The 27292-nt window shown below is 42.8% G+C and overlaps 1 protein-coding gene across 2 annotated transcripts; it reads right to left on the reverse strand.

Moving 5' to 3' along the window:
• Window positions 1–1061: 1061 nt before the first annotated feature.
• Window positions 1062–26479, reverse strand: BTBD3 (BTB domain containing 3). 2 transcript variants are annotated; one of them, XM_066610106.1, is made up of 5 exons: window positions 26396–26479; window positions 15859–16132; window positions 15313–15403; window positions 14554–14672; window positions 1062–9035 (listed from the first exon to the last, which is right to left on the reverse strand). In XM_066610106.1, exons 2-5 carry the CDS (start codon window positions 15999–16001, stop codon window positions 8003–8005), a joined length of 1386 nt encoding a protein of 461 aa, XP_066466203.1. In that variant the 5' UTR covers window positions 16002–16132; window positions 26396–26479; the 3' UTR covers window positions 1062–8002. The 2 variants fall into 2 exon arrangements, with proteins under 2 accessions (XP_066466203.1, XP_066466197.1); XM_066610100.1 differs by lacking the exon at window positions 26396–26479 and having other exon boundaries at window positions 15859–16190.
• Window positions 26480–27292: the final 813 nt, after the last annotated feature.

Raw genomic sequence — 27292 nt, forward strand, 5'->3', positions numbered from 1 at the left:
CGGCCACCCCACCTCCAACACGCCCCTGCCTGTCTCTCCTGTAGTGTTTATAGCCCGGGATTGCGGTATCCCACTGATTCTCCGCATTCCACCAGGTTTCTGTTTTGCCCACTATGTCAATGTTTTCCCTTGTCACCAGACATTCCAGTTCTCCCACCTTTGCTCGTAGACTTCGGGCATTCACATAAAAGCATTTGTACACAGAATGCCCCAGGATGCGCTGCTTATTCGCTCCTTTGTCCCCGCATCCTCTCATTGTGTCAAACCGTCTAGCACATCCCATCACGGTACCTTTCCCAATTTCTTCTCCTACTCTGCCTTTGTCTTGTTGTTCTCTAACCTCCCCATCCTCATCCCATAGGGATGAGGAGTCCCGAACCGGATGCCCCTCGGCTCCTGTCGGCCTTCCCCCAGGAATCAGTTTAAAAGCTGCTCTGCCACCTTTTTAATGTTATGCACCAGCAGTCTGGTTCCATTCTGATTCAAGTGAAACCCGTCCCTCTTACACTTCCAGCACTTAAAGCACTTCCAGTCATGTCCAGGAGGTCCTCTAGCTGTGGGCTCTGTATCAGCGGATATTCAAATGCATGAATGCCTAGCCCACAGATAAGGAGGGCTCACTGTACTTAAAACAGCAAACCACAACATAAAAGCAATGGATAAAGAAAACAAAACATGAACAGGAGCAGCATCCAGCATTCCCCATTGCAGGGCCATGTGCCTTGTGGATAAATCAAGTCTGAGCAGCTCACTGGGTGGCAGATAATATGGAGGCCAAGAGGGTCTCCAATTGGCAGTTCTGAGGAAACTACACAGAACACCCCTGGTCCTAGTAGATGTACCCTTTGCTTCACTGGATACCAGGTACCTGGAGTAGGGTTTCAGATGTAGAACAAAGTGTACAAGGAGTCACATATTTACTAATGTATTCATTATCCTTCCTTAAGGTGGCACTTCTTTGGAGATTAAAGTATCTTGACCTATCAAAATCCAGCAAAAATTTTGTATAACTGCGTAGATCTAGGAAAAAGGGAAAATGTAGAACAAGAAAACCAAACCTGTTTAAAATTCTTTTTGCCATTTATTCATCAACTTTTCAAGAGCAAACTAGGAAACAAAGTTAAGAACCAGTTTAAGTTTTATTTGTCTTTTAAATGTGATTACACACATTCATATGTCTACTAAAATTCTGCACTGTTACATTAAAGGTACAGTACAATAACATTCAATTTGAGGTACTTCATATCTATATATATTTATATATCTGTCCTTCATAAATAATGCCATCATTTGCTATCGTCAAGCACTGTTCCAAGCCCAACTTGGATGCAATCATGTCTGAAATAATGGAGTTTAACCATTTTTTTTAATTCAGTGCAATAGGTACTGTAGAAATGAGAACATTTACTTAAATACTATGTCAGATATGCTTAAAGTATATTACACCAGAAATCCAGTTTTCCTTCTACCTCCGGCTCACCATGCAATAAGATGTTAGACATATTCAAATGGTACCTATAGCATTTTCTCATTTCTTAGGTTCTGTTCTGTTCCATATAGATATGTGATACTTTAGAACAGGGGTGCCCAAACCCCGGCCCGGGGGCCACTTGTGGCCCTCAGGGATTCCCATGCGGCCTGCGTGAAGCCCCCAGTCTCCAATGAGACTCTGGCCCTCCAGAGACTTGCTGGAGCCCATGCTTGCCCGATGCGAGTGCTCTCTGCATAAGGGTGACGGTACAACCTCTCGCGTGAGCTGTGGGATGAGGGCTCCCTCCACTGCTTGCTGTTTCACATTTGTGATGTAGCAGCAGCAGTGAAGGAAAGGCCGGCCTTGCTTTGTGCAAGGCCTTTTATAGGCCTTGAACTATTACAAGACCATCATTCATTCCATCTCTAATATATTCATTTATGTAAATTTATTCAAATTTTAAACATAAATTAATTCATTTTTCTTCCCAGCCCCCAACACAGTGTCAGAGAGATGATGTGGCCCTCCTGCCAAAATGTTTGGACACCCCTGCTTTAGAAGAATAAACAATATACTCAGTACATACATTGAGGACATCCATGTTCTATTTAGAGTGTGTTTGGGAGCAATTCCATCCAGTTACCCCAGAGTAATATCATACTAGCAGACATAGCTAAACCCACAAACCATTTAAGGCATCATACTTTTCTTTTAAGGACTCCAACCTAGCTTGGGTAGTTATGCTTCACAGGCACCAAATTAAAGGCCCAATTCATTACCAACTGAGCCAAGACTTTTGCTATGGTGGTGGTGGTGGTGTGACCAGCAGCACCTCAGTTGAATGGTACAGTTTAAAAGTGACTTCAGGAACTTAGGCTGCAATCCTAACCACACTTTCCTGAGAGTAAGCCCCATTGAACAAAATAGGACTCACTTCGGAGTAGACCTGGTTAGGATTGTGCCTAGTGCTACATTAACCTATACCTCTAGCAGCAGATTTTGGGCACTACTTAACAGACAGAGGTCTGGGGTGTGATGGGAAGTCCCCTGGCATTCTGGGACACTCCTGAACTGTACTCTGATAGGAAGTGCTCCTTACCTGCCTAGGGATTCCCTACAACTTGAGTAGAGCACTCTCTCAATCACAGAAGAGAACAGGAAGACCTTGCATACACCCATAACCCCTCAGACACGCTGAAATAACAACCCTGTAATTATTTTTAATTTGGTATTTTCCTCTGTTCCACTGGGCACTTTGTTCTATTCAGTCTAAAGTGAATTTTGTCCTCAGACACGAGTCCTGCTCAAACATTACGCTCTGTTTAAAAATCTCAGCCTGGTAAGAGCTTCATGATCCATGCTCTCCCTGCCTTCAACTTCAATCCAGGGGCAGATCGTGGAGCAACAGACATTCTGCATTCAGATAAATGCAGGACAGGCTACTACACATAGCCTTCTCTCAGTATGTGTGCCCAAGATTCTCATTGGGTTGCTCTCCAGAAAATGACCAGTACTTAGATGAATAAGAAATACAATCTTGGATGTTCTGGTCATCTCTTCTTCATGAGCCATTAATACGCATAGTTAATTAAAATGTGACCTTAGATAGAAGAGTTAGTTTGGGTGAATTTCAGGATGTTGTCCAAAGATACTGGCTGTGAAGTCATTCCTGAACCACCCTCAGAAAATGCATGTTTACCTATTAGTTCTTAGGGTGCAATCCTAACCAACTTTCTAGCACTGGCATAGCTGTGCTAGTGGGGCATGTGCTGCATCCTGCAGTTGGGGGGCAATCGTGGAGGCCTCCTCAAGGTAAGGCAATGTTTGTTCCCTTACCTCAGAGTTGCATTGCCATTATGTCAGTGCTGGAAAGTTTGTTAGGATTGCTGCCTTAATATGTTCAAGAATCAAATAAAAAACAAAACTTTCAAAGAGATGGCATCCCATTAATAACATATTAGCACCATGACATCATTTTGATCCCACTTCTACCTTTCACAGTCATGCGTCTTAGAACTGGGGGAAATTGTAACTTCAAGAGAATTGAAACGGAAAATGGACAAAAGCTATGCCATGCACGCTTTAAATGCCATTGTTTCAGGCACCAAAGATAATGTGCACCAAGCAGAACACAAATATGCAAGGACAAAGGAAGCATCATTTACTCAACCTCACAGATTTCCGAACTCACAAGAAAGTTGTAAATGTGTTTAGCTCTTGCAGTTATAGAAAAAGGCTTTAAATATCTCAGAAGTACATGCCTTGACTACAAGGAAAATGTTTTAAACAATTATAACTCATATCTGTTCACAGCCAAATTTCACCAAGTTTTCAACTCTTTTAAAAAAATGTGAAATGGGTAACTCCAGACCTTGTGATTAGCTTAAGTGGCTCAGATGCACCAACTATATTTTACCTTCCACAGATCTTAGCCTCCTTGAAAGTTTCCAGTTTATCACCTAATACAGAAGACATACATGTGGCACCAGTTTTTGACACCTGGTAATACACTTTATTCGCACTGGCACTATGTACTGTGCAGTAAAGAGAGAGGTGGTGCATTCAAATTCACAGCCAAGAAAGGAATGTCATTTACCATTGCACTACAGTCTAAGAACCACTCTCACCACCAAACATGTTTTTACTGTTGGTATAAAGGTATTGAATCATTTTTTTTTCTTTCATTGTTATGATGGATAAGGGGAGGGGTGCCACAGTTGTGGACCTACCGTAAGGTCCGATGGGGCGAAAGCCCCAGGCGCAATGGCCCTGCGGAAGCCTCTCTGAGGCTCCCGATGGGGGTGGAAACTGTGCTTCTGGTTTCCCAGAAGCACAGTTTATAGCATCAGGGAACCTCAGAGAGGCTTCCCCGACATGGGTGGAGGTTGTGCGAGGCTCCATGAGCCTCAGGTGAGTAGGGGGGATTTTTGCATGGGGGGGCGCCATCGCGGACCTTTGCCCCGAGGGCGGGGCTGGGGAGGTCTGCTGCTGGGGTGCCATGCATCTCTGTGTTGCATCAGGAGAGTCTGAGCTGTGCAGCCCAATGTCAGAGTCAACCTAACCTCCCTTCTTCATGATGGTGTTCCTGACTATAACCCATTTCTTTTTCTCACAAAAATGAATGGCAGCCATTCACATGTATGGGAAATATGAAGTGCTACACTGAGATACCATTCCGTTGGGGCAAACCTGAACTGCTTGCCAACTCTTTTCTCCTATGGGGCAAAAGTAAATCAGCAGTGGAACTATGCCACCTAGGCTAGGACAAGAAGGTGTACAGCACAAGTAGTCTCGAATGGTTTTTCTATGTTTGCTAATAGTGCAAAAATGCATTTGAAAGCAGCTGATCACTATTTTGTGACTGTCTTCTCTTCCTCAAACTACGCAGTTTTACTGCGTGATGTATTTGGGGTTCCTGAAAGACATGAAAATGCAGTTGGCTAATTCAGGGGAAGGTCTGCAGGAGCTGCACAGATTTTATTTACTACTATTTATTATTCCCTATCCTCCAAGGAGCTCATGGTGGTATATGTGGCTGCTGTACTTTATCAACTCAGCAGTGATGTAAAGAATGATAGGCTAAGAATGTGTATCTGGTCTAAGTTCACCCATAGCACCTATGCATGTCTACGCAGAAATGTCCCACTGTGTTCAGTGGGTTTTACTCCCAAGAAAGTGCGTCTGGGATTGCAGCCTTCCAGCTCAATCCTATGCACGCCTACTCATAAGTAAGTCCCATTAGAGTCAATGGGGCTGACTCCCAGGAAAGCGTGGATAGGATTGGGCTGACAGTAAGCTTTGTGACTGATCGGGATTATGAACTGAGATATCCCCTGTCTTAACTACAACTCTTTAGCCCAGCAATTCTCAAACGTGGGTCTGTGGCCCACCAGTGGGCAATGACCCAATTTTGGGCTGGTTGTGAAATGGACGGGGTAGATTAGGCTATGTACATTGATGGTTAAATAACCTGCTAGGGGATGGGAGTGGGAGAAGCACTGCTGCCCAATCACCATTATAGCCATAGTGGCTGGTAACTATTTTGGGAGGATGGGTCCTGATGCTAAAACATTTGAGAACCACTGCTTTAGTCATTACACTACACTGGCACTCAAGTTGTGAGTCTGTATCCATTTACATTTATTTGATAGGCAACTTCTATACATTCAGAGAACATTTACACTTCTAACAAAGTGTTTTGTAGTATATAAAATTAAATAATTTGAGACAATAGTCTCCACCTACCATTTCTTCATACTTGTCATGTGTTGGCTTTAACACTAGATGTTCTCATGTCCATTCTACGCCTGAAACTCCAAACCCTATTTTGGTCATTACAGATACTTAATGGCACTTTAAAATTACCAGAAGCTAGGATTTTGGCAGGCAAAATTAGAATATTATTACACAGATAATTAAGTGTATGGAAAAATATTTTTACAGTGGAGCTAATGATTACATTTACTGTTAGGTACAGTAAATGTAATCATTTGGATAATGTAACAGAAACATTCATGTTTATCCTACTGAAGGAATCACTGGGTCCTCAGCCTAATTGGGGGGGGGGGAGCCATAAGCTCAGTTTGGATACATCAGTTTCAAAATCCTACTGTAAGCAACTTTCTAGCAGAAAGAATTATAGGTTGTCTTTTCGAAAGTACGTTTTTTATTTCATGAACATGAAATTGCTCTGTACCACTCAGTTACGCTCATTTCCTTCCATTTTTACTACCAGCCAGCCTGCAGCCCTTTTCTGCCAAGAACGCAGACAGTTCTGCAGGAAGCCTGACAACCAATTTAAAAAGGGAAAAAATGCTGCTGGACAAGGAAAACCTGCCTTTCAGATCTGAATGAAGTCTGTTGATTCACAAATTAACAGACAAAATATCTGTCACAAATGTCCCTTTTACAGGCAATGCTGGCAGGTATGAATTTCATCATGGTAGCACAAAACCTATATAGAAGAGAATTTTACCCATACATAAATAGAAGTAGTTTTAGGCTGCAATCCTATTCACAGTGACTGATGCACTTCTGAATAGACATGCACAGAACTGGGTTGTCAGAGAGTCCTCTTAATAGGTATTTCAGACTGTGTAGTAATGAATGCTATCCAAAGCTACCATTTCCAGCTGTGCTACAAAAGCAGTCTCTAGTAGTTATAGAGAACATTACAAGCAGCGCTTACTCCAGCCACACTACTGTCTGTCTTCATCATTTCACAATTATGCCTACAGAACAAAAACCTGCGTCGGTAACAACTGGCATTTGCAAAACGCTGGGTGAACATGAATCACCATTCTAAGCACAACTGCATGTCCATCCTAATATATGGTGCTTAACCAGAAAAGGAGAAGACTTTGGAACCTATTTGTTTCTACCCATTTAATTAACCAATTAATTAATTTGTGCAGCATTAATAATATTCAGGGCTGAGTCAAAGGGGGAAAATATATCACCAGAGTACATTCCTTAACAATATGGTCCTCCAAAGATTTGTATTGTTTACTTGTACAGGAAAAGAGATCCCATACTAAGGATTTTGATAGTCTTTGGAAAAAGAAAACAAAAGTCACAAAATTAATGACTGGCTTCTTGCAGGCTGGGCCTGTAAAAGGCACCCAGTGTAATGACTGCTGAGCTTCGTTAAACAACAGAGCCGCTAAAAAACTCACTGCAAGCATAGTTCATTCCACTGCACTAATGCAATACTAGGCAAGTTGGGCTGCATGTACACCACTGTTCCCAGACTTCAAGTGTATCTGAGAAAGAGCTTTGAAGGATGGTGATGAAGAAAACAAGGATCAGTGTTCTCTCTTCATCTGTGCACAAACCATTTGTTCCTTGAAGAGGCTTACTTGCTGTTATAGCTATTGTCAATGCAGCTGGCTAAGTGGAATGAGTCCACAGTTTACCTCAGATCTTGCATTTTTCCCATCCCGATTAAGTTATATGACAAGAGAAAGACTAACTCAATTACTTCTCAGAACATACCCCAGCACTAAGAATGGCATGTATAGGAGAACCCCAAAGCTATGAACTGACAGGCATTCCATCAGCTAGACTTTAGAGAACGGTGTTGAGGCTGTTTAATCTGCATCAAGTGTGACCGGGCATCCTGGTGAAAGAAACCTAAAACTCTTTCTACTCTTGAGATTTTTTTTAAACTCAAAAAGTCTAAAAATGTGGAGGAGACAGGATAAAAAGTCAAAATAAGAAGGAAAAAGGAAAAGTAGCTATTTGCACCTAGCACAGAAGGAAGGCATTTGTTTTTTCTTCTCTTGCACACAAGGAATCCTGTCTGGGTAAGGCTGGGAAAATCTGGCCCTTATGTTAATCTGCTTATGCTTGAGAACTTCTGCTTAAAGTTAGGCTATAAAAATACAGCTGGCCTTAAACTTTTCACTGCATTGGTGCAGGTACATATTACCTGCATTGGTCAAATATCTGGGGACAACAAGTTAAGCATCAATTAGGTCTGAACCAGACATTACATAACCACACTCTCCTCCTTCTGGAAACCATCTTCTTTCAAGCATAAAAAATAAGTTCTGGAATCTGCCCTCCCTGAACCCCAGTGCCATTAGTGCTGTCTGAAGAGCACTGGAACTGCACAGTTACTTTGCCACATTGAACTTCTGTCATCCCTTCCTGTCCAAAGTAGCTGAGTTCATTACCATCCAAGATCACACTAGCTGTGTAAAAGGTATCTGGTTCAATCTGCACTGGATACTCAAACCAAACTGGGAACGTGTTGCTAGATCCGTCTGAGAAATACTTGCTCAAGTTTTGCCCTAGGATAACACCTTGGCGTTTGAGTTCAATCTTTGCACTGTATTCTGCTGACCCGCAGCTAGAGCCATACAGGCCAAAGCCGGCAATGAAAACTCTCTTGTCAACAGCAAACTGGATGCTGTCACAACGACCCCTGTAGCGCCACTGGTTGCTGCGGTAGGCACAGGACTGAAAACGATGGCAGCGTTGTGGGATGAGGCCTTTCCGGGCATTGCTCACGAACTGCAGCTCTGGTTTTTTGGCAGCTGTGTACCAAAGGAAGATATCGTTTGTTTCGTTGAGGGTCAGAATGCCAGACTGAGCAGCACCATTTGCAAAGTCGTCAAGGGCCATTGTAGGGATGCGGATGAGATAGAGCGCTTTCCCAAGGACTTTGCGTTTATTTTCTATGCTCGCAGGTAATTCTTGCCGTTGACACTCTACTTCAGCCCAGCTAAGAGCAGCTTCAAAAACCACAATCTCTTTGGCATTCAAGGTCTCCCTCTGGAGGATGCTTTCAAGCGTCTGAAAATCAATGTCACAGAACCCTTCTGATTTCAAAGCCAGCTCTGCCTGGGCATCGATCACTTCCCAGCAGCGTTCGGTCAGGTCTGGTTCCTCAAATAAGCAGCTCTGGGAGAGGAGTACGCAGGCATTTTTTGCACTCAGGCTCGTCTCTAGGAAGTTAACACATGCTCGGGCAAGATGAGGAACAATGTACTTCTTGGCAGCATAAAGAGTTGCCAGGACTGTATCAGCAGCCAAGTCAATTTCATCACAATATATGTATCTGTAAGAAAAGACATACATGAGATGCAGCTGTTTAGTAAATTGTAAAATAAAGAAAATAGAAGAGATTAATCAACAATACTAGAAGATTTGTGCATGGCAACACATCAACATATTCATTTAGTAACTATCAAATGCTTAAAGTCTAAAGATGTTAAATGAATAAAATTTGTAGTTGACTAATCATCTCCCTTTTAATAGGTTACTTTTAAATAAAACTGCATATTACACAGGCCAACACACATTTTGCTTCCTTAAACGTTACACCAATTCCTGGGTATATTTGGGGTGCTGATTCCAAAAATGGCATCCGTTTTGCCCTATAGTTTTGGAGACACGGCATCGCCTCTTTAGTGAATGGTTCAAGCAGCTTCCTCATGAGGAAGCCTACACCATGGTTTCCTCATGAGGAAGCTGCTTGAACCATTCACTAATGAGGTTATACTATATCTCCAAAACTAGACGTGATAGGGCAAAACGGATGCCATTTTTGGAATTGGCACCCCAAATTCATATCAAACCACCATAAAATTTGGGAAAAACTTTTCTGACCCTCGGTTTTGTATACAGGTGACTTCTTAAGATAGGGAAGGAAGATCACAATGTAATAAATAAAAGCTAGAAATTGTTAAAAAGACATCTGTAATATCTTCTTTTCCCCCAATTACACAATACTATGACAAAAGTGGTCTCAGCAAATGACTTTAATTTGTAGACATACCAGTTGATCAATCTAAAAGCTTAAGGGTGCAATCCAGAGGTGCCCTTGGGCCAGTCCAGGAGGGTTCCAAACGTGCCATAAAGCACGTTTGCGCCTCCTCGAGAGGAAGCCAGGCCAACAATCTGAGAAGCACCAGCCTGCAGTGGCTGATGCAAGCCTCTGCACTGGCTTCCTTTTTGATTCCAGCATTGGTCTGGCTGTGCCAATACAAGGACAAAAGGTTGGCCGGGGGGGGGGAGGTGGGGGGCAGGAGGGAGGTGTTCCTGGACAGGGGGAGGGTGGGCGGTGAGAGGCCCCAGGGGTGGGCGGGGAGCGGCAGGCGGGGCTGGAATCTGGCAGTTATGCCAGATTCCAACCCCCGTTCCTGGGGAGAATGGAGCAGCTCCAAGCCGCTCTGCTCTCCTTGGACTTGCGCCACCTCAAGAGTACAAGGAGTCCCATAGGGGAGTCCAAGGAGCCGCAAGTTCAAGGAGACCCATAGAGGCCAGTGGCCCTTACCCAGGGATAAGGGGAAAAGATTCCCCTTGCCTCTGGCTGAGCCGCTTATGGCTACAATCCTGCGTTGGATATAGCGCAAGCCTCTTGGCTTTCCTGTTCCACTGCAGGATAGGACTGGGCCCTAAGCAGATAAATCTAAAGTTACCAGTCATGTTGATTTATGTTTACGATGAACTATAGGTTTAAAAGCAGAAAATAATCCAATAACCACCTTCAAGTCAGAAAACAGTATCCCTCCACAGAACACACAATGTAGGGAATTATCTGCCACAACATGTGGTGATGGCCATTAAAGCAGCTTGGAAGACCAATTCTAGAAATAGCTATGATAGCTAAACTGAAGCTCCAAGTTCAGAGGAGAGCTATTGCTATCATGGCCAGTTTACGGGCTTCCCAGGGACATTTGGCTAGCTTCTGTAGGCACAGGTGCTGGACTAGATGAATTTCCTGTCTGGTCCAGCAGGGCTTATGTTCTTGTTTTCCAAAGCAGCAGCCACCAAACTCTACAGATCCTTCAAAGGGAGCTAACAAGGCTGACTCTTCCACTGAGTTCAAAGTGCTCCAGAGAATCTTCCGCATACAAGACTATGGGCCATGTCATAGTATGCAGTCTCAGTTTGTCAAGGGAGATTGCCAGTTATAAAGAAGCTTGGCTATCACACAAGGGAACTGAGAGTACACTCCAAAATTCATGCACAGAGGCATCCTCAATGTCTGTCCTCCTCCAGCTTCCAAGCCCAGCCACACAGCTGAAACTAGAGGGAATGACTGGGGCATGCGAACAAGGCAAAGGTGCTTCTCTTTCAAATACTCTATTTTGCACATTTCCAGTGCAATTCACACCAGAAGCTAAATACAACCAAAATACAGGTGCTCCAAACTGTCTTTTATATTTTATTGACCTGTGGACCGTAAGGGAAAATAAGGGAATTTCTGAAAAGACGAACTGGGGTAAGGGAGAGGAAAAACTGGTTTTGAAACTCAAGTATCTTAAAAATGCAGCACTGCTCAGAATACCAATCATAATCCACAGCCCCTAAAACAGCCTGGGTTAAAGGCAGAAAAATATCAGCCATTAGTTTGAAAAACAAACATACGTAACCAAACATTCTTACAAATGTATATTTTTGCATTTTCATTGAATGCAGTGAATCTGTTTAAGCACTACTGATTTGGTACTGGGGAAAAAAAAACAGGAGATCATCCAATCACCATTTAAAAGCCATTTGCTCTTAGCAGAAGAAAACATGGCAGAATGTGAGCAGGGTATTTTAAACTAATTTACAAAGCCTGCATGTCAATTTCATTTAAGCTCTTGTGAAAAAGAGTCATGTCTACTTATTTAGGTTTCCCTCATAAGGAACTGACTACTCATTTACAGCATAACATAGTCTCCCTAGATTGCCGAATGCATCAACCTGTACCTGTGACAGCATATAACAGCTTAGAAGTATCAGAAACTAAAAACCATGACCACTTAGCATGGCATCTACTTGTAGTAAGCAACACATACACAGGCTATCCTGTCCAGTGACAACAGACTCATTTTCCTTTGCCTTTTAAAACTAAATGTTTATTTCAGCAGTGGCATTACTTCTGGATTTTTGGATTGAGTAAAAGCAGCTGTTAGATAAATGCTGGGATAGTTTAAGTGATGCACGCTGTATGAAACGTTCATTTCTGTCTATACTTCATAAATAAAATATATGTTTTTGTGTTCAGAACACTGTGTTTTTGTGTTCAGAACACTGGGAACAAAATGGTCATGAATGGTACTTGTTCACCACAAGTATGTATAAAAGGGAAAAAAACCTATATGAAATGTATAAAGTGTCTTAACACCATATCTTTTAAACACATTTTACAGAGACTAGATCTAGGGCAGTAAAGAAGAGATTGTGACATTGTTCTGAACTAGTCCCATATGTTCCTTTGTGGTAGTGCTCAATACTTTAGTTTTTCTAATAGACTGCAATTGCCTAAAAACTTTGACCAACTTGGGTAATACTCTATAGCAGGGGTCTCCAGGGGCCTCTATCTGGCCTGCAGCCAGCCTCTTGTCCCCTCAAAGCCTTTGGCCCACTTGACCAAACGTGATTGGAGCTGTGCTCTGGTTGCATCTGGAGAGTGTTCTAAGGGCCAGAGAGATTGAATGAATGAGCCCATTCATTCATTTATTCACTCATCTAAGTTACATCTCTAATTTATTTATATAAATTTTATATTTAAATTTTTTTCTGGCCCTCTACACTGTGCCAGATATTTGATGCGGCTCTCTGGCCAAAAAGTTTGGAGACCCCTGCTCTATAAAAAGAACTGGCTATCACAAACTATTAAGGAATGAGAATAATACCAGGGGAAAACATTCGGTATCTATACAATTCTGTGTTTATTGCGCTGCAGTAAAAATCTATCCAGTTATGTTACTGGTAATGTCACCTTGCTAGCCTGTTTTGATGAAAGAGACTTAACTTGAGATGAGTGGGAAATACTAAACAAGTTGTTTGGATGAATCCATCTATTCTTAAGCTCAGGTTTTTAGCACTGAATACACCAAGCATGCAATCAAATGCCCAGTTAAACACACCTAAAGGTCCACTGAAATCAGCAGAAATTAAATTCACTTAAGCATGCAGCGTGGCCTACTTGAATATCTCCCCCAGTACCCTATAGTATATCTTTCACAAGATATAACTATTTTGCATTGTAAAGCTGTATCAAGTAAGCAATGCATTTTCCTAGGTCCAAAATTAGTATACACCAATGAGATTTAACGGGAGATCCTCTATTTAGCTAAGGCATAGATGGAGCTTTTTGAGTAAATAGATACGGTCCAATCCTATCCAATTTTCCAGTGCTGGTGCAGTTGTGCCAGTGGGGTGTGCGCTGAATCCTGTGGTGGAGAGGCAGTCACTTGGGCCCCCTCAAAGTATGGGAACATGTATTTCCTTACCACAGGACTGCACTGTGGCTACACTGGAGCTGGAAAGTTGGGTAGGGTAGGGTCCATAGCCATCTGAATACTATCCTCACACACACCTATATTGAAATACTAAACAAAGCACAAACACAAACACCTTTGAGTTTTCCAACACATCTAGTCATAAGTGACAAAACAATCATATCTGGTTAGTGTACTATGAGCCATGATCTCCCTCCTATTAAAACCTTCACTACATGTTCCTCATACATTTGTGTGCCAACTAATTCTGCAGCTACTGACAGAATCTATCATTTTAAGGAAAAGTTATAAAGCACTTCTTTCATCACCACCCAAACTATCCAGTTAAAAGAAGAACAACATGGTCAGCCAAAGTTAGAGAACCAAAGGCATACTGAAAGATCCTTACCAGATAAGGGCAAACAGAAACGGAACCCCCAGAGAAGAAACAAATGAATATTTCTGTCTAAGATGCTATAGTGATGCAGCTTCCACTTAAAACCTGAATTTATACATAACGCAGTGGCAAAGCAACTTGCTTTTCCTTTCAGCCCACTCACCAAACAGGAAAAGCAAACAAGACGGAGTAAAAAGCTACAAGCAAAATATTCCACGCATTCTCCTCAGTTAAAGTTTAAAAAAAATGCAACAATTCAATTTAGAGAACTTGTTATCTTTAATACTTTAAAAATCAGGAAGCCTCTAGGAAAAGATATTACCATTGATGACTACAGCTAACAAGCTTGCACTATGACAGATAGCTGGGTTGAAGAGAACTTTATAGAGGAATAATATATTTATAAAAGTGGTAACAAAATGAATACCGTGAGCCCTCAATTTAGTGGACTAATGGGGGGAAGGGGTGTTTCTTAATGCTGAAAGTCCATTAAACTGGAATGCGCTGAAGTCAAAGGAGATACACATCTACAAAATGTATATGACTTGTTTTTAATGGAGCAGAAAATGTCTGTTGTTTCCGAAGTTTGTTAAATCAAGGTCCATTAAATCAAGAGTTCACTGTGCATAGGAAATCAGTAGTGTGGAATTGTTTCTTTTCCATACTTTTATCAAGGTGAATCTATTCCTTCTTATTATATTCCACTTTTCATATAACATATTGATAGACAGCATGCCCAAAGTTTCCAGTTTTCTAAATTAACTTCATGCAAGACAGTATTATGTGGAGGAAGGGGGAAGAGAACAGACAATGCCAACAAAAGGTTTCAATAATTAGAATACAACTATAGGCACCATATTTTGGAGCAACCACTGTGCTTTTCCATTTATAATAACGCCCAACTTTTTAATGCGTGACAGATACAAACAATTTTACTTCCGGCAATGAAGAAGGATGCTTACTTCAGCATAGCGAGGAAAGCAGCAGGCTCCACATCTGGTATACGGATTTCATCTTTGTCTTCAGCAAGCTCTCCATAAAACATTGCATGGAATACAGAGCTTCCAACAGCTAAGACATACTGTTCAAAGAAAGAAGTGTTATTTCATGCTTTAGAACAAAAATCCACTTACATCAGAAAAAGAGAAATGGTGGAGTCACAGTGAACACACACAAAAAAATGAGGCTGCGAAGGCAATAATTGGTAACCAGAGAGCATGGCATGGCTTTACTATTCACTCCTCAATTTTACAGCAAAGCTAGCTAAGGGAACTACTGAGTTTTCCCCTTGTAGAAAATTTTCAGTTAAAAACACTGCTATCTACACTGACAGCCTGTGCCATATAGTCTATAGAAGATTACATCATAACATGGAGACCTGGATTCAAATTAAATCAAAGCTTGCTGGGTGACCCTGTGCTATCTCACTGCCCAGAAAAATGTCCACTGTCCAAGAAAAATGTGGAAGGGGGAGTCAAAACATACCACAGCAAGAACCTGAGCTTACTGGAGGAAGGATAGGATAACTGTGTAATAAAACAGCATTTTAGGAGTGGGTAAACAATCACAGTAACAAAAATGGAACTGCTAAAGCATTTCATGGGACAAATGCTTAAAACCCTTATAATTTTGTAAGTTCCAGAGTTCAAGCCTCCTACACAAAGTTGTAATGGAAACTGTAGATATTTTTCCCCATATCTGATAATGCAGCTGTTGCTTACTTTGTGTCCTGGCAACCGCTGGGTCCCACCTGGTGGCCCAACCACAAAATGAACATCTGCCATCAAGTCATTGTTGAACATCACTGCATTTCTACAAACAGAGACAGTATGTTAATTTAGGGTGCTTAGCATCCAGTTCCATGCAATTCTTTAAACTATTCTTCAAAGGCACCCAAGGAAACAAAAACACAGAACACATTTTAAATGAATTCATGCTCATCAAGTATGCCAATTTTTTTTTAAAAAAAGTGACATCGTAAGGAAAACTTGGCAAAAACTTTCAGAAAAAAAAATGAAAAGGCAAAAATTGTGAGCAAACGCAAAGCTAAACATAGATAATACAGTTCATTTCATGACAGCAACTCTAAGAGGCTGAAACAAGGCAGCTTGCAAATAAATTTTTCCTCATCGGAAGGAAAGAACTGTTTTCAGCACTTCTGTTCAGCACTAATGAACCAGAAGAGATGCTACACGAAAAAAGGACAGACATTTCATTCTGGATCATTTGAACTGTAAAACACAACAGCAAAACAGTTCACAACTTACCTCTCTCGAATGGTGGGGTATAGTCCTTGCCAGTTGGGAGCTGGGATGATGTTGTTGTTATTGATATTTTGCTGGTGGTACTGCTGGACAGCAGTTGTGTTGCTGTTAGCTGGCTTCTTTCGGGGGAAAATATCAGCAGCCATCTTCTTCTTCTTTTTAGTCTTTAAGGTAATGATTTCATAGCAAACTGGGGGTAACTTGCTGCTGCTGCTGCTACTGCTGCTGCTACTGTTTACCTTCTTGGAGCTTTTCTTGGACCTGTTCTTAACTGTCTCTGGAAGCATCAAGAAGAAGGTGAGACATTTCATGTTCTTTCCCTTATCATCTACCATGAGTATCCTTGTCTGTGTAATCAGATAGCCTATCTAGGGAACAGAGAGAGCAGAAGGTGCTAAACAGAGAGCAGCAAAGCTGAGATTGTGCTTCTTTTTTCCAGCAAGGCAAGGTGACCTTTCCCAGTGTGCTGAATCAGATAACAGCCTTAAGTTTGATCCAATACTTGATCTGTCAAACTCCTCCCCATCATGATTCCCAGTTTCATTTGCTTTAGAGAGCTTTTCCCCGAGTGCCTGGAGAGTGAATCACCTGAAACTGCTCTGCTGTGCTAAGCAAGTAGGTTAGCAAGATGTGCTGCCTGTTCGTCAGCTGGCTCAAGTTGTGTGTTGAATGGATCTGAGCACAGGAGGTGTTAAGAGCCCTGCAGATGGGAACCAGACAGGCAGTGTTCTAAGCCAATAGCTGAAGTCACAAACAAGGATTGGACCAGCAGCACAGTGACATCTACTGTAGATGTGCACAGCTCTAACATTAAAGAGCCAGTGATTGCACTCTCGTTTACTGATCGTTTTGGTAGTAAGAGAAAACTGCTTTCACAAACTGAGATTTGAATGATACAAACGTGAGTGTTTTACACAGGTCCTTGGTCAATAAGCTACCCCTCGATACCACTCCAATTTCCACACAGGGAAATCATTTCATAGCACATTAGAACAAACAGCAGGATTCCGCTTTAACCAAAATGAGAAATGTTTGCAAGCAGTGCAGAAACCAAACAAACAGGACAAAGTCTCTCCCATTATCATTAAAATGTTTAAATCAGGTGGATTTAATATCCAAATTAAAGCAGATTAACATGAACCATCAAACAGACCTATGCAGTTTAACGGTCCCTTTACAGTGCAGTTTATATTCAGGAGCTTAATGAATAGAGATGAGGTCATTGTATTAGCTTTTAACTCACTATGTTTCCTGCTAACATAATAGTCTTTGATAGACAGCCCCAGTCACTAAACTAGGGCTAATTTGCCCAAACTACAACCAAGGTCATTGCAAATGGTCACAGCAAAACTTTTGATTTGTGCACAACAAATACAAACAAATCAAATAAAATACATTTTAGAGATAAAAAAAATTTAGTCATCTGAAAGAGTCTCAACTAACATAATTATATTTGTATTATATGTTGTTGGCATCCTTCAGTCTCGGAAGACCATGGTGTCATGCTCTGAATGGTGGTTCTGGAACAGAGTGTCCTCTCCAGTGCGCGAAGCCTGGGTAAAGTAGGTATGGAGGATAGGCTGTTACCCATGCAGCAAATCCCCCCTCTCCACGTCGCTGAAATGGTCCAATGGAAAGGCAGAGGCCAATAGGGTTGGTTGCTTAATACACTCCAGCAACTGGAGAGACAGCCAGTACAGAGGGTCTCCAGTAAACAGCCTCTGCAGTGGCACAAAGGAACAGCTTGTCCCTTGTTCTAGTGCTGGGACCTGAGTCCACTTCAGGTATTTGTGTTTTTCAGGTAGTGCAGTGCAGAGGAAGGAACATCACAAGCTCCTCACCCTGTACCCAAAGGGCTACGGCAGCCCTGTCTTTCAGCACAAGGCTATGCTTGGAAAATGCTGAAGGAAGAGTTCACTGGGCAATACAGTGCCAGGCTGGTTCCTTGCTGACTTGGCCCTATTTTCCTTGCATACGATGCTGTTTGAGCTGAAGTAGCATCATAAATGTTGAAAATCAGAAGAGGAAAAAAAAACGACCCACATTGCTTTTGGCTATAAAGAATGCACAAACATCAGCCAGCCTTTCCAGTATTTTTTTTTCCCTAGCAGGCTTTGATGCAAGAGCTGCCAATTGGCTTTCTGGTTAAAAAGAAAGGTTTTGGGCACAATCCTAACCAGGTCTACTCAGAAGTAGGTCCTATTTTGTTCGGTGGGGCTTACTCTCAGGAAAGTGTGGTTAGGATTGCAGCCTTTGTCACTTTCTCCCCTCACTTGCTCCACATAATCTCCACTGGGGTGGAGAACATCACAGCATGATGACATCACATCATGCAGCAAATTTCACTAGAAGGTATGGAATGAGAGGGGAGAACGATAAGAACATCCAGCTGGATCAGGCCATAGGCCCATCTAATCCAGCTTCCTGTATCTCACAGTGGCCCACCAAATGCCCCAAGGGAGCACACAAGGTAACAAGGGACCTGCATCCTGATACACCTCCCTTGTCTTCAGGGGCAGCCCTGTTGCTTCTACAATGACTACAGATGTACCCAAGTGCAATGGAGTTCAGCTTCCCGACACAGTAGAAGCTGTACCCTCTCTTTGGCAAGCTGGGCTGTAGCTTATCTGTTAGATGTAATCATGCTGGATCTGACTCCAAAAGAAGCCATAACTAACTTTGAAGGTTTCAATAGTGCTTAGTCATGACTTTCTCTGGATACTACTCATACATACTACTTATAAAAAGTTACTTCCAAATACTGGACCATGCAAGGCTACCCAGAGCCCCTAAACAAGGCCTTTGAACCTGGCTTGAACCTAAACAAGGCTCTTGAATTTGAATTGAAATCAAATTCCCATAAAACATACCATGTCTCTATGTCATATGGAACTGTGGGTGAAGATGCACAGGGTTCACTGTAAGGAATCCCTATGCACCTCCCTAGGTTTTTGCTCTCTACAGACAAGGAGAGGTCACCTTGAGCTAGACTCCTGGTTCTCCAAGCCTGATCCTTGCAACAATGACTGGCAGTAGCTATCCAGGACTTCTTGAGCAGAAAGTACCTGAGCAATTTTGCCACCATTAATAAAAGAGTATAAAATTATCCACATGTGGGTGGTGGAATACAGTTCCCTCTAGTAAGCCTCCCTTCGAACGTCACTGTTCTATATTTATTTTATTCCCACTGTACAGTATTTCCTTTATATCCGTGCATTTCTTAGTTGTCTTTGCCACCTTTAGGAAAATCCATATCACTCTTGGAAAACAAAAGTGTCACAGAGATGGAACCTTCAGAACTGAGATTGCTTACAGGACTAATTAGCTTATAGTTATTTTGTTCCACCAGACAGTTCTAAAAGGAAGAACATCTTAAATTGCACTGTTATGCTGTATGATTTTACCAGTATGGTAATACTTATCTTCCATTGTGCATTAGAGGAAATTGCCAACAAACAACATTTAGAGTGCTGGTTATGCATAATTTGCTTCTTGACAATACAATTAACAGGAAAATACCATGATTAATCTCAAGAACAAATACAGGGATGTATAGACCTAATCCAATATAACTCAATAATGATCATTTTCATCAAGAACCACAAATAGAGTAAAGAAGAAATGGCAATCTGTTTCAGTTAGAAGGGCTTCATTTTCTAAGCCACACATCATAACCTTACTCTGCAGTCAATGAAGTTATATTCAGCAGATGTATTTACGTCCATATGTTTTATTAGAAAATCCTGCCAATGAAAAGGTTGAACATACTGAGTAATTACTTTGTACACGATAGTGGAAATCTAACCCTAAACAGAAACATAAGGAATGATTATCTTATCAGTATTGACACATAATTCTGCAGCAAAGTCTCAAACAAATTCAATGGTGGTTGACACTCCTGATGGCTACAAAAACCCCTAAAACACAATCTGAGAGGCGATGTGATGGATAGAGTTTTCAACTTGGGTTCAAATTCTTTTGTGAATCTTACAGGATAACCATGGGCAAGTCTCTGAACAGCCTCTGTTGACTGGTCAAAGAGGCAACTTTTTAGTGGCAGGTGTCTGAAATTTTAACAGGGTGAGGTAAACTATTCCAGGGCTGATTCACCCTGCATGGTGTCTTTTTGCTGGTGTCTCTTTTACATCTTTCTAGATTGTGAGCCCTTTAGGGCCAGGGAACCCTCTGTGTATTTATTTTGCTATGTAAACCACTTTGTGAACTCTGCTTTTGTTGAAAAGCAGTATGTAAATACGCCTAACAACACAATCTAACCTATCTCACAATGTTGTTGTGAAGATAAAATGGGAAGAAACGTGTGCTTGCCTTGATCTCACTGGATGTGGGGCAAGATAACACATCAATCAGTACAAGACGGCACCATGCAAGATCATAATACTGTACAGAGCTATCCATTATCCCTGTGACAACTCAAACCCCACTATTTTAAACTGAAACCTACATAATAACCATATTTTAGAATTAGGTTGCAAGTTTTGCTTACACTAGATTTAATTTGGAGCTGAGTGTAGACTTGGCATGAGCAAAGCCAATCTAGCATTGGTATGCTGAAAAGTTGCTCTGGTTTTTAAAGGAGCAGATTTCATGCTTCAAGAATTTGGGTTGGCAGGAAACTTTTGATTGTAACTCTCAGTGAAGTCTGTCATTTTCTTAATCCCCTTTCTCTATGAATAGGCAAGTAGTGCCAGAGTCTGAATAATGAGGTGTGTTTGTGTGTGTGCATTCTTGTTTATACTAGTACTGCAAATGTTAATCAATTAATTGGCATGACTAGCTAAAGCTTTAATTGCAGAGTAAAATCTGCCCCCGATTAATTGTTGGGGCTGTCAACAAACAAAGTCTCTGGAATTTATGAATCCTGAAGGAGCTGCCACAAACATACCAGCTTCATCCTTTAAGAGATTTAAAGACCCTTCCTTCAAGTTATCTTCAAAGCTGGAACATTATTTGTCTTTCAGGGTAAAACCACCACCCTCCTGCCATTAAGTGATTTCAAATAGCAATAACCACAGGTTGCTGAAGCAGACAGTTCCCAGCAAAAATACATGTCAGTCCTTAAATATGACCATTTCTACAATACCAAAAAACCCTGGACATTTATTTTTGAAGCTATTTGAATATGTTACTGTAAAGTAGGGAATAGTTCCATAAAGTTGAATCTGATTAAGAAAAGTCTAAATATGGCCTTTCTTTGAGCAACTGGTATTTAGAATACTTATAATACCACTTTCCAACAAAATTCACAAAGGGTCCAGTTTTATCCAACTTTCCAAGGCTGATGTGGCTGCAATGCAGCCCCGAGGCAAGGGAATAAATGTTCCCTTACTCGAGGAGGCCTCTGTGATTGTCCCCCATCACTACAGAATGCAGCGCATGCCCCACTGGCATGGCTGCACCAGCACTGGAAAGGCTAAATAGGATTGAGCCCATAGTGATTTACATAGCTAAGTAAATGAATAATGGTTTCCCGTCTCCAAAGGGCTCACAATCTAAAAAAGATGCAAAAGAGACACCAGCAAACTGCCACTAGAGAAAATGCTATATTGGGCTGAAGAGGGACAGTTACTCTTTCTTGCTAAATAGGTGCTGCTTTTCTCAGTTAGCAGGAGCAAACAAAATAATAAGCAAGAACCGGATAGATCTCTCACACTTAGAAGAAACTGTGTCTTTCCTTCTGGATCCACCAAAGGTGGATAACTGAGCGTTATCATTGCATAAAATTTAAATACATTTCATCAATTAATCAGTTGACAGCCCTAGTTTATGCTGTGAAAGACTGCATAAACTTCAACAGTTATCTCCATGATAAGACACAATATAGACTGCCAAAAATAAGAAGTAGGGAGGAGGATTATGGCAATGACTATAATGTTTACCCTGACATTCAAGGGGACAATCCAGGAGCCCCAAAGTAACGATCACATAGAAACCAGAAACACAGAAACTTGAAGAGTAGCAGATACATATGCAATAACACTCTTGTGCATACACACACAATATGGCACCAGATTAAGGCAATCTGCAATACCCTAACAGTGCAATCCTATGCAGATCTATTCAGAAGTAAGCCTCACTGAATTCAGTAAGTCTTATTCCCAGGAAAATGTGTACAAGTGGGGCTTCAGTACCAATGGGGGATCTGTTCTCGGACCTTCTTCGGAAACCGAAAATTGTGAATAATCAAATCTGCTATCTTCAGCCCCTTAAGCCAACCATAAGTGACCAGAGCTGTGCTTGATCCCTCTGGATGGCTTTCTGAAGCCTGCAAAGGCAGTGGGCAGATGCATGCTGCCTCTGTGGGTTTCAGAAAGCCCTCCAGAGGCCTCAAGGGGACAAATCTGGTTCAACATGTGTCCAGGGATCTGCTTTGAGCCAGATCTGTGGATGCATAATTTGTGGATACAGAGGCCCCACCTGTAAAGGATTTCAGTAAAAGGCACATATCTACTACTGTACCCTTAGATTCCTGCCTTCACTTTTTGCAAATGTTAAATGCAAGGTGAGAGAGTTTGATTGCATAGACATTGTTGTCTCCTACATGCGTTTGTGTGCAAAAATCCTGGCCTATTCCATTGTAAATTACACTTTAATTTTAACTCAGCATTGCAGAACGAGCTTTCAAATGCCATAAGCAATGCAAATGTGCCAACTGGATTCTTTTGACATGCAGGTGAAAGCCTCTGCATCATATTAACTTCATAATTTCAGGAAATTAGCAAGATTTCAAACTGCATAAATTTTCCCCATTTTTGTGGACGTTTTGTTCTCACTGAATGCTCCCAAGCCGTGATGAATATCAAGTAGAATCTTCATTAGGAATACTAGATTTGTAAAACATGGATGTATTATTGAATGTTTTTAATATTTTAGTCACAATCTGCCAATTAATTCATTTACAATCCAATCCTTCACTGCAATACTTTGCCTACTTCCTTTCGCTTTAGAAGTAAGTAGAGTATTCCATAGTAATGACTTTGCAAAGAACAATGCCTGGTTTTCTCTACATGCTACTTCCAAATGCATGAAGGTGTTTTTTCTCATTAAGAAAAAACTCTCGAGGAATGAGAAACTAACCATTTCATCATAATATATTCTATGATAGGCAGAAAGTGGCCTATGCAATTTTGGTTGCAAACCAAGAGAAAAAATTTCTCCTTGAACCTACTTCATCAACAACTTATTACTTTATTCTGGCTACTATACACACTACTTTTTATTATCAATATTGATCTTTAAAATCTGTAAAATTTGTAAAAGCTATAAAAACTAAGTATAACCCTGGCCTACATGTCTTTTGCAACTTATGGAAGGCATGGGTGGACAAGTGAGGCAAAGAGAAGACCTTGCAACCCCCTTCAGAGGACAGAGCTACACGTCCTGATTTGTAGCTCAGTCTCCTTCACATGCCAGTTTATTTTTCACATAGTCTTATGTTTCACCCCCTTCCCATTTGTGTAGACACACCTTGGACCAACTCCAGAAAAAAAGGAAAAGAAGGAATTTTGTACATGCCAACAGGTAGGTCTCCAAACCCCAAAACATACATAGTTTTCACAAGTGGCAAAAACCTGTGGCTGAGTTGTACCTGTGTAATGCTGGGGTGGGGGAAAGGGGTTACATATAACTGAATGCTCCTGTAAAACAAGTTCCTACATGTAGAACTGTAGTGTGACAGAAAGGAAGCTGGACTAGAACTTTGCTCCATGACATCTAGATACATGAAGGGAATATTTGAATGAAGGAGGATTTTATCATGCCAGCCTGTCAGCCCAGAAACAGGTTGACCACATTAGTAAGAATTAGGCTAATGGCACTGGAAGTCTCTTGTATGGTCACATATAATACGTGGAGGAAGACACGAGGGCTGGCCAGTTCAATTCCAGGAGAGGGAGGGCTGTTGGCAACATATCTGTGATGTGCCCCATCCTCCTCCTTGCCACCACACTGAGCCCAATCCTGTCTGCTGTGCCACACGAAGGGAATGGGCAAGAATGTGAGGGCAGCAGTGCTCTCTGGAGTTGCCTTCTCCTCTGAGCAGGAGACAAAGGAGCAAGAGTGGCTGCAAAGAGCAGCTGCTACCATCTCTGCTCTCTGCCTGGGTGTGGTAGCAGTTGGGATTGAATCCGCTGTGCTAGCCAGAGGAAAAGTGAGTACAGCTAGTGGCTGCTCCCTCCACCATACCTTGAGGTGACCCCAAGGTGCGGAGTGGGTTCAATCCTCTCCACTATACTACCCAAAGGGTGCTCATTGCAGTGGCCTCTGTCAAAGGATTTATCTTCTGCCGCCTCTAGACCAGTGATTTTCAACTGGTGTGCCATGGATGGTCTGCAAGTGTGCCACGGGAATTTGCAGAGGGTCATTTATTAGTAGGGCAATTGCGGGATTTGAGCCGCCTACCAGCAGCATGGTGTGCCTTGCCAATGGTAAAAAAAACTGATGGTGTGCCTTGATAATTTTAGCACCTTTGTCAGTGTGCCATGAGATGAAAAGATCTGCTTTTAAATTAGGTTTTTAACTGTTTTAACCTTGTTTTGTAAGCTGCCTTGAGTCCCTTCGGGGAGAAAGGCAGGGTAAAAATAAAGTATAATAACAAAAAAAAGGGTTGAAAATTGCTGCTCTAGACTGTGCAGTGGCTGAAAATGGAGGCAATAAGCTCAGTTTTCCCTCTGTGCTGTGCAGAGGACCAATGGAGACTGCAGCTGCTACCCTTTGTAACTGCCCCTGCTGCTTGCTCACCTAAGTGGGCAATTCAGCAGCAAAGGCTGAATCCCCACCCACCACAGAGGGAGAGGGCAAGTAAAGAGACAGGCTGTGGCTGCCCCTTTAAATCATCACTCACCTGCCTGCTTTGGGCAGCAGGTGCTGCTGCCACCTTCATGGCAGGCAGTGAGGCAGCAAATAAGAGGTGTGCCCGCCCACCAAGGAGCTCAAACCTCCCTGGGGGCCTTCACTTTTCCACCAGTAGTAGCAGCTGCTATTGCTGCCCAGTGCCAGCTAGTCAAGGTCAGTGCCAGTGAGTCTCAGCAGCTACTTGAGGGTGCCATGCTCTGGCCTTTGCAAACACAATAGATGTTATTTGCCATTGTTGTATAACTGGCAGCACATGCAAGGACATCATGCTATAAGCTTGAGCCAGGGAGAATGTCATGCCATTATCGCTGTGGCCTAGTTCTCACTGAGATGGGCCAGTCTGGGCTGCAGGACAGCTTGCAAGGTGGGAATCTCTAGGCAACTAGATAAGAGGCACTTTTTCAAGTGGGTGCTCCTTTTTTGTTTAGCAGGGAAGGGCTGGAGAGTACTTCCTTACCCCAGTAGTGTCCTTTTTAGTGGCTGTTTGCTGGTGTTCTTTTGCACAATTTTAAGATCTTGAGCCCCTTAGGGACAGAGAGCTATTTAGTTATTTGATTTTCTCTGTAAACCGCTTTGTGAACTTTTAGTTGAAAATTGGCATATAAATACCTTTGATGATGATGATGATGATGATAAGAGGCTGTGGCAGAAGAAGACCAAAATGATCCCACTGGTGCCCTTGGTGCTATTCCAAAACACCTGAACAGCAGAGGGGCCACAGAAATCACCATGATCAACTGCAAAAAGCTGCAAACTGGGAACATTTTGTGACAGTATTTAAAGGATACATTTTGTGATGGTATTTACAGGATAAAAACCAGGCATCCCAGGTCTTTGAGGACTTGATGTCTGGATTAAACAAGCCAGCCAAAATACCTGACTGTGCAATAAAATAATAATAATCTCTCCCAAATGAGCAACTCCCAAAAGTTCTTCCAGGCTGGAAAAAACAGCCTGTCAAGAAGTGGTTCAGGGCCTGCTGTTCTCCCTGACAAGCCAAGGGCACAATCCTAACCAGGTCTACTCAGAAGTAAGTCCTATTTTGTTCACTGGGGCTTACTCTCAGGAAAGTGTGGGTAGGACTGCAGCCTAACTTTCTAGATCGGTGGTGCCTGGACCCACCAGTAGGTTGTGATGCCATTTTTGGTGGTTCACAAAACTGACAGAGTGGATGAGGCTATGTGCATTAAGCTGCTGTTTGGGCGGGGCGGGGAGAAGCACTGCTGCCCTATTTCCATCCCAGCCATGCCCCTTGGCATTTAGAAATCAGGCAGCAAAAGTTTGGGAAGCCCAGTTGTAGGTGCAAAGAACTGGGCAGGGAGGAAGAAAGCATCCAGAGGAGGAGGAGGGAGATCCTCCCCACCTGTGGCTGCAAGTGGTGCAGCAGCCCCCACTGCAAGCACACTGATCCCCCCCTGCAGTGGAAACTAGGCCCCAAAGGAAAGTGCAAGGGGGAGGGAGGGGAGAGAGAAGGGCCTCCGGATTCCAGCCCAATGCAAGAGGATCAGCTCCAGCCAGCCCCCTCCAGCCAGCGCGCGCGCGCGCGCCCCTAGCCACGTCTCCAGCCTGGGCCTGCACAGCTCCACTGGGCGCGCGCTGCCAGCCCCTCTCCTCCGTCCCGGGCAAGCCGCGCGCGAGGACAAGGCGCTGCCCCAAGCTGGCCACCTACCATCGCCGCTGCCTCTCCCAGGCTTCCTCCTCTCTGGCCACGGGCGGCGGGTCCCCTCCCCGAGCAGAGGGGGAAGGGACGGCAGGGCTCGGCCACGGGAGCGCGCCCGCCCTCTGCACGTGCCCGCTCCCGTAGCTGGAGGAGGAGGAGGAGGCAGGCAGCTGGGCTAGGCGGGGAGGCTGCGGAGGGAAGGGCCAGCTGGCGCGGCCAAAGGCGCCCCTGCCTCTCCAAGGCAAAGCCACCAGGAAGGAAGGCTTCGATCTTATGCATGCTTTCCTGGGAGTAAGCATTAATGGGACTGACTTCTGAGTAGGCATGCATAGGCTTGGGCTGTCAGGCTGCAGTCCTAGCCACACTTACCTGGGAGTAAGCCCCATTGACTAGAATGGGACTTACCTATGAGTAGGCATGCATAGGCTTGGGCTCTTAAGAGTTGCACTGAATCTGACTGGTAAGCACCATCCCATTGTGTAAAAAATGCCGGCTCCTTGTTGCTAATGGGTGGCCCCTTTGCCACCCATTAGCCAGAAGGCTGGAGACAGGGTGACCAGATGCCCTCTTTTTTTAGCCTAGTGTCCTGGAAAAGAACTTGAAGGTCCTCTTTTTGCCCTGTGAGTGGCCCCTGCAGGCAGCGCATAGCCTTCTTGTAATTAATACCTTCTATGTAATAAATTATACATAATATAGCTTTGAATTTAATAAGTAATATAGTGTTTAAATTAACCACATGAATCAATATACAAAGGTTTTCAACGTTTGTTTTGCCATGGCCTCCATTTTTCCTGGAAGTCCTACGTTTTGGGGTGTCTTGTCCTCTTTTGCAGCTATGACATCTGGTGACTTTGGCTGGAGAGCAGAAGTGGGTGGCCTCCTTCCTTCTCTCTGTGCAAGGGGTTC

This window comes from Tiliqua scincoides, chromosome 1, assembly GCF_035046505.1.
Source record: "Tiliqua scincoides isolate rTilSci1 chromosome 1, rTilSci1.hap2, whole genome shotgun sequence".
Classification (NCBI taxonomy): Eukaryota; Metazoa; Chordata; class Lepidosauria; order Squamata; family Scincidae; genus Tiliqua; species Tiliqua scincoides.